The sequence below is a fragment of the Montipora capricornis genome, chromosome 6, assembly GCF_036669925.1.
Source record: "Montipora capricornis isolate CH-2021 chromosome 6, ASM3666992v2, whole genome shotgun sequence".
NCBI lineage: Eukaryota > Metazoa > Cnidaria > Anthozoa > Scleractinia > Acroporidae > Montipora > Montipora capricornis.
In genome coordinates, this window is record NC_090888.1 from 10,426,911 (window position 1) to 10,444,788 (window position 17,878).

Genomic DNA, 17,878 nt, shown 5'->3' on the forward strand with positions numbered 1-17,878 from the left:
AGGCCGAATTTGTCAAACAGAAATGCCGACTCTGCGATTTTAACTTTCATTGTCAGATTCATGTACATTGCTAAGTGGAAAATACACGCAAGCCGCGCGTATTGGACACAGCAATTTTACTCTCGTCAAATTACACACAGACTGCGTGTATTTCAGGCGCGTGCATTAGTTCGTGTAAAATTTTACACGCGCGCAACGCGCGCGTATTTTGCGCGTAAATCCGCCATCTGGCACGCATTTTGCGCGCGTGTAGATGCTGCTATTCCTGTGGCCAGTACTGTATTGTGCTAAGTTTGAAAAAAATCTGGATAGTATGTCATTTTCATGGGAATTACCTTAATTTAATATTATTTTTGAGATGAGACTTAATTAGTACTAATATTTAAGCCTAAAAGGATCTCCTTGCCATGGGGCAGTCTCCACCTAGACGTTGGCAGACAATATAAGGAAGATACTTCGGGTTTCCAATGTCCTCTCAGGGATACAAAATTAACGTTAAGGAGAACAAAATATTAAAAATAACCATAAAGGCAATAATTCTGCTGACCTCAAACAACTCATCATCTCTTAAGGGTGTACTTGTGAGAGTCACAGCATTCTTGAACTCCTCTGTGGGTCTCTGACGTTCTGCAGTTCTGTTATTGTTCGAAAGCGTTATTAGCAACCCGCAGTGGGGATGAAAACACACTGATGCAGTAGAAGGGGTGTTCTGCACTTCTGGTGGACTTGCACCTGAATGTAATTAAAAGTAATGTGCCAGTAGGCATTACAATTGGACATACAGACAACAGTGCTTATTCAAGGGGCTACGTAATATATTTTTTAGGGTAATGTAGAAGTGATCCTTGCACTTGACTAGACAATTTTAAGCAATTGTCTCCTCATAGACACCTCAACAGGATTCAAAACCATGACCTGCTCCCAACTGAGTGGCTTCATAGCTCAATTGGTAGACCATTGCACTGGCTTCGCAGAACTCATGGGTTCCAATCCCATTGAGACCAGCCGAACTTTTTCAGGTGTCAATGAAAGAGACTGTTTGGCAGAGTTTTATTGGATCTTGTGGAAGCGTTGAACTTTACACTTGAACTTGATCTGAACTCGATTGAACTGATCTGAACAATGGAACTGAACAACTTTCCGGAACTACTAAATTCTCCAACAACAAATGCCAACAACAAAATGACAAGTCTAACCGTGCTTAGATAGGCTTCAACTATGTAGTCTAGAATGTTCCTTATGGTCATTTTAAGAAAATAAATCAGGGCATTACTCATACTTATTTTTAGGATTGTAGACCTTTCCATGATCTGTCACTTACATATAAACATACATCAGCACAATCTAGAACTTTCCATGAAAAAAACAATAATTTTGTAACGTTTCTAGATTATTCCAGAACTCTTCAGAACAGAGACAACTGCTTAATTAATTAATTAAATTGTCTAGTTAATCAACCCTTTGACACCCAAACCAGCCTAAACCAACCAGACGTAGTATTTTACTCTGTCTAATGCCAGACAATTTTACTCGTCAATGGGGAACCTCCAGGATTCAATGGGTTAAGTGTGAAGATCACTTCTGCATTTCATCTATAACCCACACTTCAAATATATACATTTCTTCCATTGTTTTAGGGTGTTTCTTAGAAATTTCTAGTTAATTATTGAGTTTTGAGCTAAAAACGGTGATGTGGAATTCCTTAAAGTGGTACTACATGTCTGATCAAAAATCATCTCCTTTTTTTTTTCAGATTTTGAAAGCGTGTTCGCTTAACATCTAACTGGCAAAAATTTTGAGCTTTGAGTTTTATCCGAAGGATGTTTATTTTGAGTGTAAGTTTTGGATGTCTCGGTCCGCCATTACAAACATTCAAAACTGACTGATTGGACATCAGAGGGTTGGGTCCAGAGAAAATGACGTCATTTACTCACTAGCTTAAAATTTCAGCGTGTAAACGCAATTTATTATATATGCAAAACACGAGTTTAAAAGTCTGAAAGCCCGAAACTCCTGTGCTGCATATTAATTCAGCTGCATACTCCATTGACTCCTGAACCGTCCGTAACCAGCTGCGCGCGATGACCCCTGAATTACCTAAACCGGCCGTAACCAGCCGTCCAAAATGGCGTCTTGACCTACAAGCGACAACGAAACCTGTGTACATCTCTGAGGAGGAAAGCCATAACTGGTTATTTTGGTCATAAAACAAATAACCTATCATCTGAGCCAAGGGAATTTTGGAAGCTTTTTGGCCCTTTCTTCAGCTCTAAACAACGAGGAACTAATGATATCACTCTTTTGGAGGATGATGTATTTATTACTGACAAACAACGTATACCCTCTATCCAGTCTCCCTTAGTAAATCTAAATTTTTTGTTGTTATGGAGATTTAGTAGGATAATTGACCAATCATTTGTCGTCTTGTGAGCATATTTTGACAGCTGATAAGAGACCCCACAAGGGCTGGCTTTTTGCCCTTTCGAATCACCAAAAACTTGATCAGAAATCATATAGCGAATGTGAGAGAATGATTAACACATATTAAATATAAGGTATTACAATTGAACCCACTGGAAACTCAGAAAAATCTGAGCCCCAGATGGGATTTGATCCCACGACCCTCCGTGATCTAGTACGGATGCTCTATTACCACTGAGCTACTGGAGACTCTATGGTGAGCAAGGGTGAAATGTGGGTATTTGACTCAAGCTGCATCACACAGTCACAGGAGTCAAATAGAAACTGACAGCATCGCTCATAACTGCGCAATTCTATTCTGTCAGTCGCTATTTGACTCATACATTTCACCTTCGCTCACCACAGTCCCCAGTAGCTTAATGGTTAGAGCTTCCATACTAGATCACGGAGGGTCGTGGGATCAAATCCCACCTGGGGCTCGGATTTTTCTGAGTTTTCAGTGGGTTCAATTGTAATACCTTACAAGAAATCACACAGCTAGGACAATAAACCTATCCTCTTAACAAAACAATAAGGTGATTCATTAACCCACTGACACAGAGGATGCCCCTAGTTAACGAGTAAAATCGTCTGGTATTAGACAGAGTAAAATTTGTCAAGTCTCAAATCCAGGGCTCAATGGGATAATCCTTACAAATTTTACTAAAGCCAGACGATTATTTTTACTCGTCCATGGGGACTCCTTCTGAGGCTAAAGGGTTACTTAAATTAAATGACCACCCACTAAAATACAAGAAGATTAAGATAATCTCACATTAATTAGCTGAAAAGAGATAGTGGTTTCTCGCTGTGACTTTGAGCGTTACATGTACATGTTATTTGGAAATAGCCGATAACTGTTTGCGGTTACTTACCCGTAGCACTGTCGTAAGGCTTATAAATTGAAATTTCGACACATCTTCCGTACAAATCGACGACAGCATGAACTTTCTGAGGAATATTTGTGGCCGCTACACCCATATCGACACCGTTAACAAAAAAATGCAAGCTTCCATCTATTTTTCGTTCAACACCCACTCTATCACCTTCTTTGAGCTCGTCAAGATCCTGGCCGTAATCTTCCACGAAAGAAGAAGCGTCCTTTAAAATAGTCCTGCCGGACATAATCCATGATCCATTTTTTAACCCGGCTGAGCTAGAAGGGATTTCCATACAGCTTGGGTCACCCACGGTCACGCCAATTGCCCACGACCCAGACCAATTACCGATTTTCCGGTCTAACCGGACTTCAAATATTTCATTCTCCTTCAGTGGAAGATTGCTGAATGTCAGACCATTGTTAAACTCTGCGGCGGAGCTTCGTCTCCGAGCCGTTCGGTTTTCATTGCTTAGAAAAACAAGAGAACCGTGGCATCGGTGAAACTCTGCCATGTTCTTATTTCTTTATCCCATGGTGTTTACCACTGACCCATCTCACTGCTGTCAATGCTGTTAAAAAGTTGCCGTAACATAATACTTACTCTGATTGGCTCAGATAACGTACCAAAATTATGTCCAATGGCAAACTGTGTAATATACATGTAAATCAAAAATTGCCAAATTTGTTCGAAAACGAAACGTTCCTGAAGTTTAATATGGAAAAAAAGCATAGAGATCTGATAAGGAAGAATAGAGTTGCACTTGTGGCAGATCTAGAAGCATTGCCGTTGTCAAATTATCTCTATCAGGAAGGGGTTTTATCAGAAAATGACCTCGATAACATCAGAGCGGAAAGAACAAGATCTGCACAGGCAGAAAAGCTCCTAGACACTTTACCAAAGCGCGGACCAAAAGCATTTGATACCTTTTGCTGCGCACTTGGGGAAACAGACGGCCAGGGTCACCTTGGAGATTTGTTAAGGACGACGTCTGGAGCAGCTACCCGAGGTATTATTGCGTTCATATTCTTCGCCAGTAACCAACTGTAAACCCGGGTTCAAATCACCTGACGTTCATTTCTACAATCTTGGACAGAATAAAATGGAACAGAAATGCCCACTCTCCCCCAAATCAAGGATGAAGGTGCGTGAAGGCCAAAACGCGCCATTTTCCCATCACTGATTTTGGGGGGAGGGGTGGTTTCAATGTTCCATTTAATTTGTCCAAGATTGTAGCTTCAACATGCATACTATTCCACCCCACTTCCATCTGGAAAATAAGATCAATTTGCCCACACCTCAGAAATAAGCCAAGTTTTCTTCCTGCAGGAAAAAAAGATCCATCTTGTTCTTTAATTATAATATACTCCTTCTGCAAGATCAGATAATTCTGAGCTGAATTTCAGAATGCCCAGTCACTTAAGTCTTATTTGCATATGATTTTTGTGTAAGCTTATTTTTATATATACCTCGTTATTGAAACAATGCAGGGTTTTCTTTAAGGTTTTAAGTAGCCGGAGTTTTTTGCATAGTAGACGGTTGTGGGTCCGGAGGACCCTTTGAAAACTGAATGCCGGAAAATGCATTTCCTGGCATTTTGGGCCATGAAACTCAAACATTAGAGGGATGAATCAAGCTGCAATTATACTATGAAAACCATGTTACTGAAAGAAAGACGAAGCGACATTTCAATAATACAACCCTATAAACAAACAGTGGAGTGATATTTTTTGTAACTGTTTGGTGGTTTTGCTGGAGCTAACGAGCCTGGCAAATATTGCCACTTGACAACTTGTAAACATGGCACATAATTTGAAGGACTAGACCAGCAAAGGCTTCTGATTGGTTGTTAAATTAAGAAGCTGATTGGAGGATACTAATTGGCCAATGGCGTAAAGGATGTTTCGATCCTGTTTAGGTGTGAAGATGACACACATTCGTTCCATTGTGTAATTAGCGGGAAAATATGCTTGCGGAACTTGGTTGTAGTAATTTCGAAAATTGAAAATCACTCGAGCGGTTTAAGAGTGATGTACTTTTTTTTCCGAAGAGTTTAGGAGTTCCGTAAAAAAAGTGAGAGTTGATCAAGAGTGACGTTGGATAAAGATCCGTTGTCATGTTGAAGCGTAGAGATGCCCTCGAGAGGACGAGCACTTACGCGGTCAAGTAGGATTTAACTCCGAGGAGCGTTACGTTCAAGTGTTTAAATAAAGTCTACGAGTCCTCAGCCTCTACGTTCGCTATAAATGATCAACTGAAAGGTTCGAAGTGAAAACGAAGGAGCGGTTAGTGAATGATAAGGGGCTACTTTTGTTCCTCAGTTGAGTTGTGGTAAGAGATGCGTGAACGCAGGCTGAGCGCGTTGCTAGCAGAACATCATATGTAAATTTCCTTGTGGATTGAGAACAAACCTTTTGAAAGTGTTTCATTGTTTACAAGTTTTTTTATGATTGCGGCGTGATTAAAGGAAGTTTTGCGCGGACTAAAACGTCCTTGAGTGATTTTTCCTTCCGGTAAGATACAATCGGTGGCTGTTTAAAGATATCGAAATCCGATATGGCGGACAACAAATCATACTGTTCCTTTTTTCTCGCCACCGCAGCAAGATTTTTTCAAAACGGAAGTCTCAAGCATAACGTTTTTAAACTGCCCCTGAGTCAGAAGTCTTTTATGTGTTTTCAGAAAAGATAGGCACTGCAAATTTTTATTTGTATTGAGCCCAAGTAGTTTAGACCTCATAAACATCATCTCCTCTACATGTCTTGACTCTTCAAACAATGAAAGTAGCCGGCGAAACCTGACAGAGAAGCCGGCTCTTATATACAACCCTGCAATGCCACTGCAAGAACACAATACTGGCCATTTTGCAGTTACTATTCTCACTAACCCACCCTCTCAGAAATGATTTCAGCATTACCCCCTTAGGAAATCCTCAACCAAGGTGGGGTCTAACATAAAATGGAATAGCCCAACAAAGGAAGGTTATTAGACCCCATTATCTATCTCACCTTCCTATAAGCTCAGATTTAGAAAACAGCAAGTCTTGTGTAGTGTTTGTAACCAATGGAATAAGTTCTACACCAGACAATTTATCCTCGCCAACAATTAGCCAGTAGGAGGCCTAAAAGAAACTATGAAGCTTATTTTAATTAGGTCTCCTCAGTTTTAGAATAGACTTAAGAAAGTAAACAACAACATGGCGACGGATATATATTGTATAATTATATTACCTGCTTCAAGATAAAGTATTTTTGGCTTGTAGTCACCTGCAAGTTAATCTATAAGAATTAACTATTTATTTGTGTGATATATACTCAAATAGAATACTGATAGTGGTCATAAGGGCTTCAAATAATGTTATCAACATGAAATGACAATAGTTTAGGCTAGGTATCGCTAAGATTCTTGTTGTTCACACCAGTTAAATTTCAGGATAATTCCTATGCAATTTACACCTGATCAACGAAGGAATTTTGACAATATTATAAAAATGTTATATTTTTGGATGATATAGTTATACTGATGGTCAATTTAAAGTTCATAGTTAAGCTTCGTATTATCATCAATCAAATTAGTTTTTTTTATTTTCTTCTAACAGCAGTAGTGTCCAGTACAACCACTGAGTACAAATTAAGTAACCCTCCAGTGGAGACAAGTGATGGTGGCAACAGTGTTTCACAACTTGTAACTGCTGTAAAACCTAATGTCACCACTTCATCACAAGCAAAAAACAAAAGCATGTCCGCAAGCAGTGATGATGATTTCTCTTACCCTATGAGAAGCCGACCTCACGGGTGGTGCCTGATAATTAACAATGTTGATTTCGAGAATCTACGAAGACGGAGTGGTTCAGATTTAGATGCAGAGCAGCTGGAGAAACTGTTCACTAAACTACAGTACAATGTCAAAGTATGTAGGAATCAAACTGCGAAACAGCTTAAAGACACTGTCTTGAAGTTTGCAACGATGGATGACCACAAAATAGCTGATTCCACGGTAGTCTGTCTTCTTAGTCATGGCCTTGAAGGACGTATTTATGGCAGAGATGGGGTGTTGGTGTCCATACCTGATCTCCTAGCAATGTTTAATGGGTACACGGCGAAGGATCTGATTGGTAAACCAAAGTTGTTCTTCATACAAGCATGCAGAGGAAGGGATTTCGATCATGGAGCAGATTGCACTGACAAGGGACGCAATGCTGAAGTTGGAGAATACCATGTCAGGCGCGCTACTGCTGAACTTCTGTCAGCAGCTTTCCCCAGCGACAAGGCGGAGACATTTGTCGAACCAGAAACTATCCCTGCTGAAGCCGACATGTTGGTTGCGTATTCCACAGTTCCCGGGTATGTTTCATGGAGCCATTTGCAGAAAGGTTCCTGGTTTGTGCAAGCCTTGGTTGACGTATTCAATGCCTATGCTGGAAAAGAAGATGTTGTCAGCATGCTGGTGCTAGTGAATGGAAAGGTTGCTAAGGAGTTTGAGTCTTTTAACAGGAAGAAACAAATTCCTGCTCCAGTAGTGATGTTAACAAAGAAAGTGTTCTTTTTCCCTCCATCGTAGGCATTTCACTGCCATTTACATAGTCCCTCCATGTCGTGCAGGAGAAAGAGAAATGAAACACATTTCATTAACTGTGAATAATAGCAACAAGTAATTATTGTGGATAGAGGACATGGCTATTGATGTTGTTGAGGTTGGACATGACAAAAAAATAGCAGATAGCTTTTCTTATACTGTAATGTCTTTTTAATATTGAAGTTTATATCCATGTTTTTACATGCCCATATTCACCCTTGCGCTTGTGTTACTGTTTTAAAAGGATCTGTTTTCAACCCACTGATTCCTGAACTGTCCCTCTCCCTGTCAGTCCAATGCCCAGGTAGGGGAGTGTTAACCCTTTCACCCCCAAAAAATCGTCTGGCGTTTATCTAGTAGACGGATTAAAATCCATAAGTCTCAGTGGCCCTTACAGGAGTGAAAGGGTTAATTAATTAAGATGAGGGTAGTAGAACAGGGGACAATAATTGAGTGCTAACTTACTTCTTGTGTGATCCTTTTTCATGCTTTTTTGCTAATAATACTGTCAATATTTATATCATCATAATTTAAGTTGACGCAGTGTTTAGCTTTCATTTGGATAATCTTAAAATGTTGCAACAATTAAGTGCCAAAAAAGGTGAGACAAATGTAGATCTAATTGTGTTAATAGCCAAAGGAATGTTGTTCAAAGGAATCTTAGGGAAGAGGATTTTAGGATACAGTAATTTATTAGTGTCATGTTTTAAGAACTTCTTATAAATTAAGTGTAGTATCACTTAATGTTTAGTGTCATTTAATTGCTGTGCTTGTGATGAATAATGACCATGATAATAATTTAATAATAATAATAATAATAATATCATAATAGTAATAATAGTAATAATAGTAATAAATATCACTTCATACTCTCTCTGTGCATAGTACATCGCTTCTTGTTAGCGTGGTGCAGTTCTCCTTTTTTTTAATGAAATGTCTTCAAACTGCAGCCAAATCGTAGAAGTTAATAATAATAATAATAATAATAATAATAATAATAATAATAATAATAATTATTTAATGCTTATGTAAGGCACAAAATAGTATGTGAATGTAATCAAACGCACCTGTTAATGACAAAATACGTATTGACTGCAATAGAATCATAATCATAGAATCATAGAAGATAAACAACACAAGGTTCATACTCAGGCTGCACTAGTAATACTGAAGATACAACACATAAGTGATAAAAATCTCCGGCGAATGTTGCATGTGACTCTTGAAATTTGAATTAATGATTGTTTGATAGGTGTGCTTTATTGGCTTCAATCTATCTCGCATCCAACTGGCAAATTGAAATTGTTTATTAAAGTGCCTTTTAAATTCTGAAGTTTCAATTTTACCGAACTACATGGAGATGTCTTAATTTTACAAAATGACCACCACAACAATAATTTCCTTATAAAGTCATAATACTGTTATGGTATATGAGCTGAGAACTGAGATTGAACGAGCCAATCAGAACACTAGAAATGCAATATCCAAGACTGAGAATTCAATTATATTTAACAAAATTATTCTACGAAGACGCACTAGATATAAAGTGATAAAGTTGGTTATATATATCATTTTGTATCCAGCAAGCCCGAGTAGAAGGATAATTTTTGTTCTATTAAAACTGCGGGTCAACAACATTGTCGACCAAAGCATTGATTTCCACCTCAGTCAGTTCCGGTCCAAAAAAATGGCTTTTGTCAGCTGTTTTTTCTCAGAGATGCAAAAATGTTTTCAGCTCGCTTTATTGCTAACGCGTTCCTTGACCATATTAGGTAGAACAGGTATATGAGCCAATAGCCTGTCTCTGGCCAACCAATGAAAATGCTTTTTCAGAAAAAAAGGTTGGTCTAAAATATTTTAGGTTGTTTCAAGAGACAAAGAAAAGACTGCTTTTTAGGGACTGTTTACTTGGCAGGAAGAAGATCCTTACAATCATTAGGAAGATCATTATAACCAAGAAGGTGAAGCACCCCACTGGAATTTGTTTCCTGTATTCAGTTAACAAACAAAAAATAATAGTGTTATGGATGATCTCCTTGCTGAGGGATAAGAAGGTGGTAATTCTGAGAAAACCCTAGCACACTGGTAAACTATCTCACTTGGAAGATCTTTGTAGAGGGTGCAATTAAGGAACAAACGTGGTGGCAGCTGATTATTCAGCAACTGGAACAGCTCTGGCAATTTCTTCATGTAACCAAGCAGGAACTTGTTTCGCCCTCTACAGCCTTACCAGTGAAAGCATCTTCCTCCCTCCATGTAAACAGTCCCTCAGGGTAACATTTGAATTGTACTGGGACATACTGCAATAAAATGTGATCTGAATACTGCCTTTGTATTTGTGTTTGAGTCACTTCTACTCTGCCTGCATACATTCAGTCATTGACTGTGGTGCGCCTGTTTTCCACTTTGCTCTTCCTAAGTATTTATCGCATCGAAACCTAATTTAGCACCTTTACCACTGAACCAGGCCACCTACATTATATGGGAGCATACCACCCTGGTGTGGAGCAACACTCACTGTTTTTCCAACTATGTTTTCATTCAGTGCTGAATTGTTTGCTCCTCATAGGAAAGGTAGAGAACGTTTCAAAAAAGAGTAACATCAGGCCCAATTTGTTCCAAGGGTGTATAGCGCCATCCACCGGATAACTCAATTAGTTTTGCTAGTGTTTGTCCGCTGGATAGAGTTATCCACCTTTCGAACAACTGAGGCCAGGAGTAAGTGGTGAGTAGTTGGATTTCAGTGCCTTTAGTCACTTGTGGACCTCAGAAGTTCAAGCTCCAATCAATAGCTGTGTAATATCCCACTGCCCCAAATCACTGTACAAGAACAGTATAATTGCCCTGGAGGGATACATTCAGCATTGTCATTGGCTTAACAAGCTGAAATGTCACTGCAAACATTGACTGGCAGGAGCAGCATCAAACAGCAGAGCCAACGGTTGAAATTCAAGCTTCAGAGGTCTACATATTTATGACAGGTGCAATAAGAAATGACAAAATGAAAAAATTTCATAAATTTTGGTCAATGTTTAACCTACGACAATGTAATCTTGCTAAAATAGACTTTAAATGCATGCAAGAAGAGTCTCTGTTTTTTTTTTTTTTTTTTCATTTACACATAAAAAGAGTGAATTCAAGCTAAGTAAGGAACATAAGTAACTGCATTAAAGTGCTGCTATGACCAAAAAGTCAATTTCAATTTTAATTTTGATTTCAAAACTATGACTTTGTTAACAAAACAGTAACTAACCCAAGTTTTAAGCCTTGATTTAAAAAGATACCTGTTTATTTTAACCCTTTAAGCCCCGAGGGGTTCCCCATTGACGAGTAAAATCGTCTGGCGTTAGACAGAGTAAAATCTATAAGTGCCATTTGGCACTATCGGGGCTGAAAGGGTTAACTGGAGTTTCCTATTTGATGGTCTGCCATTACTAACTTTAAAATCTTGAGAGAGCTGGATCGAGCAGAAAATGACTCAGTAGTTTAAGAATGCAATGTACTGTGTGCAGGGCTGAATTAATGGCTGGATTTGACCTTGTTATGATACAGACCTCCATGCTTTTCTACTGTTTACGATGTTGTTCTCATGCTAATTAGTTGGAATTTACATAAGAAAAGCAGTAAGGTTTCTTTTAAAACAAGGTCAACTCTAGCCTCATTTTCATTTACAGGCCAAATAACTAAGCACTCAACTGTAAAATGGTCTATATAAGGAAAAAGGCGTCCAACTGCTCTGGGTAAAGTAGCCAACAAAAAGCATCGGCTGACAGTAATCATTGAAACCACTGGGACCCAGGATCCCTATCTCAGTTTATCCTTCATCTGTACAACCTAACCTTCTTTCAAAATAAGATGTGGTGGGCTACTAATTTTTGTATTTACCACAGTACATTTGGTAAATAAACTTCTTTACAGCTTAAAATCTGCATCATCATGTCTAAAATCCAAAATTTGTTTGGTCTGCACTGAGAATGCTAACCTCTGTCTAGCTCTGAAACCTGGCAGTCCTAAAAATTTTTCTACATCATGCTCTTCTGGAGGTCTTAGACATTTGAAACAACAGTGGAATATTACTATGACTGCACGTAGTTATTACAGAACTAGCCAGAGGTTATAATTCAAGGTACTGACAGAAAGAAACATGGAATCCAAAAACCAGAAGGCCTGATGTGTAACTTGACCAAGTTAATGATACCAACTTAAAAAACATGTATTTGCGCAAAACCTGGTCGCCTTCTCTAAGTACCTAAAGCCGTTGTTACATGTTGAAACGTTTAGCTGAAACTTGTGTGCAACGGCGTTGCAAAACATGTTTCAGCGGGCGTTGCACCGTGTAACAATAATTGGTCAGTTTCATGAAACTTTTTGAACTTCCGTTGCGAGACTAGTTTCACGAAAAGTAGAACCGCTTTCTACTTCTGCAACGGTCGCAACGATCACAGTGGTGACAAAAACGAGAGTTTCACCGTGTAACACCACTTTGTGAAACTGGTCTCCCTCGCTCTTGTCACGCTACGCTGCGTAAGCCAATCAGAAACCGGCTTGAGCCATGTAAACAACATTTCGCAAACAGTTTCAATGTTCCCAAACAAGTTTCGACCTCTTTAAGTTACACGGTGCAACGCCTCCTGAACTTTTTTTGCAGTGCCGTTGCACATATTAGTTTCAGCTAAAAGTTTCAACATGTAACAGCAGCTTAATATCTCATTAATAATATTATCATCATACATTCTATACACTATATCCTTTGGGTACAGCCGTTATCAGTCACACGTGCCCCTCAATGGATTTTCTCCATTTTCCAAAGCTAAATTTGGGTGGATGTCAATCCAATGTTTCCATGACAATATAGTCCTGTTCACTCTGGTGGCAGTCAAATTTATCATGGAAACACTTGATTGATGTCCACCCAAATTCACTTTCGGAAAATGACAAAAAGTCGTTGAGGAGCGCATGTGACTGGTAATCGCTGTATATGACAAATTTTGTCAAAATTGTCAAAAAAACTGGAGTCAATGGCCAATGGATTATTTTCAGTTAGTTCAATGTCTTCTCTCGCTCGCTCGCTCTCTCTCTCTCTCTCTCTCTCTCTCTCTGCCGGCCACAATCCTCCTCCACTGTTCCTATCCTGCACCATCCAATGGATTTCCTCTGGTAGTGGTGGGTGCTTGCTGTTTATCACCTTGGCAATATACTGGTGGAACATTGTTTTTGGCCTGCTAGGTTTACGCCTTCCATGCTGAGGTTGGTAGAAGGCATATTTGTCAGTTGGTTTTCTCAAGATGCAACGTAGAAATTTCAGCTGACGGCGGTGTATTTCTAGCATCAGAGGCTTCTGCTTGACGTGCTTTAGTATGTCCTAAAGCAGGTCAAGCAAAAGCCTCTGATCCTAGGGGTACATTGAATAATATTGTTTCCAATTGTTTCATTATAAGAAAAATAAAATTTCAAGCCATGTAAATTGCTGATACAAGAGGGGCTTAACCCTTGACCCCTCACGCACCCTAGGATGCCTCCAGTTGACAAGTAAAATCGTCTGGCGTTAGACAGAGTAAAATCTGTTAAGTGTCAGTCCTAGGGGTCAATAGGTTAACTTTCTGCAGACCTTATTTTTTTTATTAGACTAACCCATTGACTCCTGGGGGTTCCCCATTGACGAGTAAAATTGTCTGGCGTTAGAGTAAAATACTCTGGCGTTAGACAGAGTAAAATACTAAGTATGGTCAGTTTAGGCCAGTTTAGGGATGAAAAGGCTAATAAAGGGTACAGGAAAAATAATAAAAGTTATAAAAATATACCTGTCTGTAATGAAAAGCATTCATTTGGCAATACTTTTATGGAAAACAAAAAGTTTTTACAGTAAGAAATATGTTTTGTCTTTGTCAATTTTTTGTAAATGTTGTGGTATTTGAAAAGAAATAAAGTTATGAACAAATTTAGGCTAATCACCTTACAAATTTTCCATGAGATTCTGTTTTCATTTGTTGATTTTGGAGTTGATTGATCAAAAAATAATAGTCTTGAGATAATAACGCAAATATTGTAAGAAAAAATAATCTTCCAGCCTTATTTGAATGAATGTGACATTGCTAACCTTTTCACTCCCAAAATGGTCACTTTTAGATTTTCTCTGCCTAAATGCCAGACAACAAGGATCAGCTCCTTGGGAGTAAATTTAGGGTAAAGAATAAGCAGCAGTGGTATTTCATTGAACGCTGAATACCAAATGCTGAACACTGTAAAATCAGTATTTGATGGCAATAACTGTACATGTATGCAAAAACTAAAAGCTAACCATTTTAGAAATTGGCGCTTAGCTAACGATTCGGCTTCCTGCAAAATACCAGTCAGGAGTATTTTGCAGAACACCGAAAGGTTAGCTTTCAATTATGGTAGTACACGTCTGCAGTAATTAGGTCTAAGCGTCGATTTCTAAAATGGTTAGTCTTCACTAATGATAGGCTGTATCGTTTTGGTTTAACGCACTCTCCGATTTGTACTTTTTGTCGAGATCATGAACCAGAATTCGTTGAACAATTTTGCTCTTTCTTTGCAAAGTTTCATTTGACTTCTGGAAACATGTCTTATCCTGGCTTAAATTAAAGACAACAATATATGTATTACGTCATTAAATATAACCAGAAACCCATAAGGGTTGAAACGTGTAACGCGCGTTCACAGCTTCCAAATATTCAGTGCGAACTGATTGGTTGAATGTTTCAGTGCTAAGTACCATATTTGGAAACCCCTCGCTCTTGTTGTTCCAAATATGGTCCTTAGCAAATTGAATATTCAGAAGCTTGTTTCCCAGCACACAAGGGGCTGTTACTCGTTTCAACCCTTATGGGTTTCTGATATAAAGTAAAGTAAAGCAACCATATTTAACGTCGATAACTCGTAACAGTAATTAAACTGACAAACCTGAGGTCGACGGTGCGCTCATTTTACTCCCCCCTCTCCATCAGTGCTCCGTTTTACGGGTATTTAAAGCTACTTAGCTACACGGAAAGGAAAGAAGTCGAAACAAGGATGCGAGATCCGGGAATCGAACTCAGGACCTATTGCACCAAGGCCGCGCACTAACCGACTGTGCCATCCTTGATAACTGATTTAATTTTGGTAAGTTTGAAATGGAAGATTTTCTCTTCATCAATCAAATTCTATTGATAGGGAAACATTATCATTATTCAAGGAAATGTAATGGAAGTCTTCCTTCTCTTGGCGGTTTTATTGCCAGGACAAGGCATGTTCATGGCAATGAGCTAATTATCGTGAGGTAGAGGGGGAAGGTACTAACTTTACATTTAAGGAAATGGGAAAAGCTAATGAAAAGTTTGACAGACTAATTTTTGATTGCTCTTTGTAATCTCAACCGGCTGTTTTACTGTTGTTGTTGTTGTTGTCTTCTTATATGACCATCGTGCTTGTTTGTGTAAATGTAGGTATGCGTACAAATATATATTGAAATTTAAAATAAAAAAAATAAAAAAAATGGTTAGCATTTAGTTATTGTTGCGTACATGTGCAGTCATTACCATCAAATAACGATTTTATAATGTTCAGCGTTTGGTATTCAGCGTTCGGTTCGGTGTTCTGCAAAAATACCCCTGCCGAAGAATAAGCAAACTTTGGCAGTAACTTGAGGGGAGTAATACTTTGAAGCCATCAAAGGCATCCCTTTACAGTCATGTTGATTTCTGCCCATCACTGGTAACAAAATAATGTCATAAGGTGACGGAAATGCCCCAGTTTGGCAGCTACTACCCAGCTAATAAGCATTAGACTCTTTGCGCATGATGTCTTTTACCAGTTCGCATCCTGCGATTGTCATAAGGCAAGGTTGCCACTCCATACATCACCACAGATGAAGAAGGTTGAGGTCCATTCCTTGATGACCTTTCTTCAAAACTGTCATTCAAAGTGGGGCTGCCCATGCTCCCTTCGGTAGTAGCATCTTGGGCAGAGTCTTGTTCTATTTCAGGATGTTCTCTGAGAGTTTCTTCATAAGAAGGTGGAGGTCTGTTGGCCTGAGCTACAGCCTCGACATAACTTGGAAGTTCTACCGTAGTGCACGGGAGCAATTCCACATGATTTGGTGAAGGCGTAGCAGCCTGATAATGCTCTATTTCAGATCGTGCAGACATGATTTTTTTCCATGCCCTCCACAGCCAAATTCCTACAATGAGCATACCTCCCACCACACTAACTGGCCAGAATCTGTACCAGGAAAACAGATCAGACCCTTCTCTATCAGGGCAACTTTCCTCATCTGAGCCATCATCACACTGACTTTCACCATTGCACTCCTGATAGCTCTCAATGCATTGCCGATTGATGCATGCAAACTTTTGCAATCCACAAGCACCAGTTGTTGAGGATTCATATCGCAGTGAAAACCATCCTGTTTCCTGTATCTCTGCATTGGACACTGCTTTGATGAGCAGCATGTTTGCCCGTGATACAATTTTCCTGGGAATTGAATTCCCACAATACTGTCCAATTTTATGAGAATAAATGTCAGGCCCATCAAAGATCTCCAGATAGGCGTGGCTACACACCCCTTCGTTCATTCCAAAATCTAGTGTGTCAAAGTACAATTGTACATGCATGTCAGAAGGGACTTGGATTTTCCACGTGCATTCCTGGCCTGATGGAAAACGATACGGGTAATTTTGAGAATAAATGAACCCCGATTTGTCCTTCAGAGTGCCTCCGCAAGTCCCCTCCCCGGTTGAAATCGTGCGGTAATACGCCGAAAACCCCGACTGTTCACCAGACAAATCGCTTTTGAATCGAAACCAGAGATTGCTGCCCCGTGTGGAGTATATAATCGGCGGTTTCTCATTTCCACAATAACGTCGAACTCGAGAATGCCCTTGAGAACTCGAGTAGTCAACATATCGCATTTCTTTTACCTCGAGGAAATCAGATAAACAAACTGGCATTCGACCTTCCACACTGAAGCTGTCGAACGTCACTTTAATTCTTCCTTTGGGTACTGCAATACTATAGATGCAATCTTCGTCATTTCCATAGGGGAATGGATATCCGGGTGAGCTAAAACTCCCTGAGGTGCTGTCATAATGGCGGCCGCAAACTGCCTCGTACGACAAACGAAATCGATTGCCCCGGTAGGTCCGAAAATCTGAAACGAATCTGATCCATACGACATTTCGACTAGAAAAAACGTATTTAGGTTCTTTCTTAGCACAAAAGATATCGATAAGAGTTGAATTATACATTGTTCCATCGCGGATTTCTAAGAAATCGTGAACACACGAGCAACATGACGTCCTCATAACAAAGTCTGTGAATGTTAGTTTCACACGAAATCCTTCGGGCACGTTGATCGTCCAAATACAATCCAATTTTTGGCCTGCATTTCCTTCTCCGATGAGTGGAAAACGAAGATCGCCGGATTTCCCTTCAAGGAGGTTTCCACAGGAAGAAAAACAGATCTCAATCCAAAGTGCTAAGAGCTGCAAAGTAATCCAGTTTGCGTTGACCGCAGCCATGAGGCCAACCACTCGTTTTCCTTGACCCGTACTTGGCGAAAATTGAGGTCAAGAATAGAAGATATATCGGCCCTGTATTGATCGCTGAATTCCCGCGGTCGAAACAAATTGATTTCAAGAGGAAAAAATTAAGTTTCTTTCAAGTGACTCATCACATAGGCTGTCACAGACACTTGAGTTATAACAACATAGTCCTTGACTGAAGAGCTATCGAGGTCTCGAGCGAGCATTTGGCATAATCACACACTCCAACACCTTCGAATTGGATTAGATGCGCCGAAAGGGCCAATGACACAAAATACCCCGCAATGAGATTATCTCCACTAAAACAAAGTGTTCCGCGAATGAGTCGTTCTGTTTGGTAATTGGCAGCACGTCAGCTTTAGCTAAATGATTCATGCAAAACGAAAACCTATCTGACAGTCTAGTCCTCGACGAGTGAACCCA

The 17,878-nt window shown here is 39.5% G+C and overlaps 3 protein-coding genes across 4 annotated transcripts in view; 1 reads left to right on the forward strand and 2 right to left on the reverse strand.

Moving 5' to 3' along the window:
- LOC138051512 (neuralized-like protein 4) overlaps positions 1-3,858 on the reverse strand; it is a 40,477-nt gene extending 36,619 nt beyond the window's left edge. Inside the window, 2 exon segments of the mRNA XM_068897730.1 lie at positions 548-732; positions 3,336-3,858. Coding sequence (XP_068753831.1) covers positions 548-732; positions 3,336-3,852 — 702 coding nt within the window. The 5' untranslated portion in view covers positions 3,853-3,858.
- A 127-nt stretch (positions 3,859-3,985) lies between these two features.
- On the forward strand, positions 3,986-10,240 carry LOC138051510 (caspase-3-like). 2 transcript variants are annotated; one of them, XM_068897728.1, is made up of 2 exons: positions 3,986-4,347; positions 6,940-10,240. In XM_068897728.1, the coding sequence occupies exons 1-2, from the start codon at positions 4,056-4,058 to the stop codon at positions 7,896-7,898; spliced, it is 1,251 nt and encodes a 416-aa protein (XP_068753829.1). In that variant the 5' UTR covers positions 3,986-4,055; the 3' UTR covers positions 7,899-10,240. The 2 variants fall into 2 exon arrangements, with proteins under 2 accessions (XP_068753829.1, XP_068753828.1); XM_068897727.1 differs by having other exon boundaries at positions 3,988-4,347; positions 6,937-10,240.
- A 651-nt stretch (positions 10,241-10,891) lies between these two features.
- Positions 10,892-17,878, reverse strand: part of LOC138051471 (tolloid-like protein 2) — a 6,994-nt gene continuing 7 nt past the window's right edge. The window contains exon 1 of the mRNA XM_068897676.1: positions 10,892-17,878. This exon is cut by the window's right edge and continues 7 nt beyond it. Within this exon, the coding sequence (XP_068753777.1) occupies positions 15,695-17,431 (1,737 nt within the window). The 5' untranslated portion in view covers positions 17,432-17,878 and the 3' untranslated portion in view covers positions 10,892-15,694.

Excerpts from the sequence above, each read along its gene's own strand:
- LOC138051510 (XM_068897727.1), top strand. The coding sequence starts at position 4,056 with ATGGAAAAAAAGCATAGAGATCTGATAAGGAAGAATAGAGTTGCACTT. Across the intron at positions 4,348-6,936 it reads GTCTGGAGCAGCTACCCGAG|CAGTAGTGTCCAGTACAACC; the intron begins GTATTATTGCGT and ends TTCTTCTAACAG.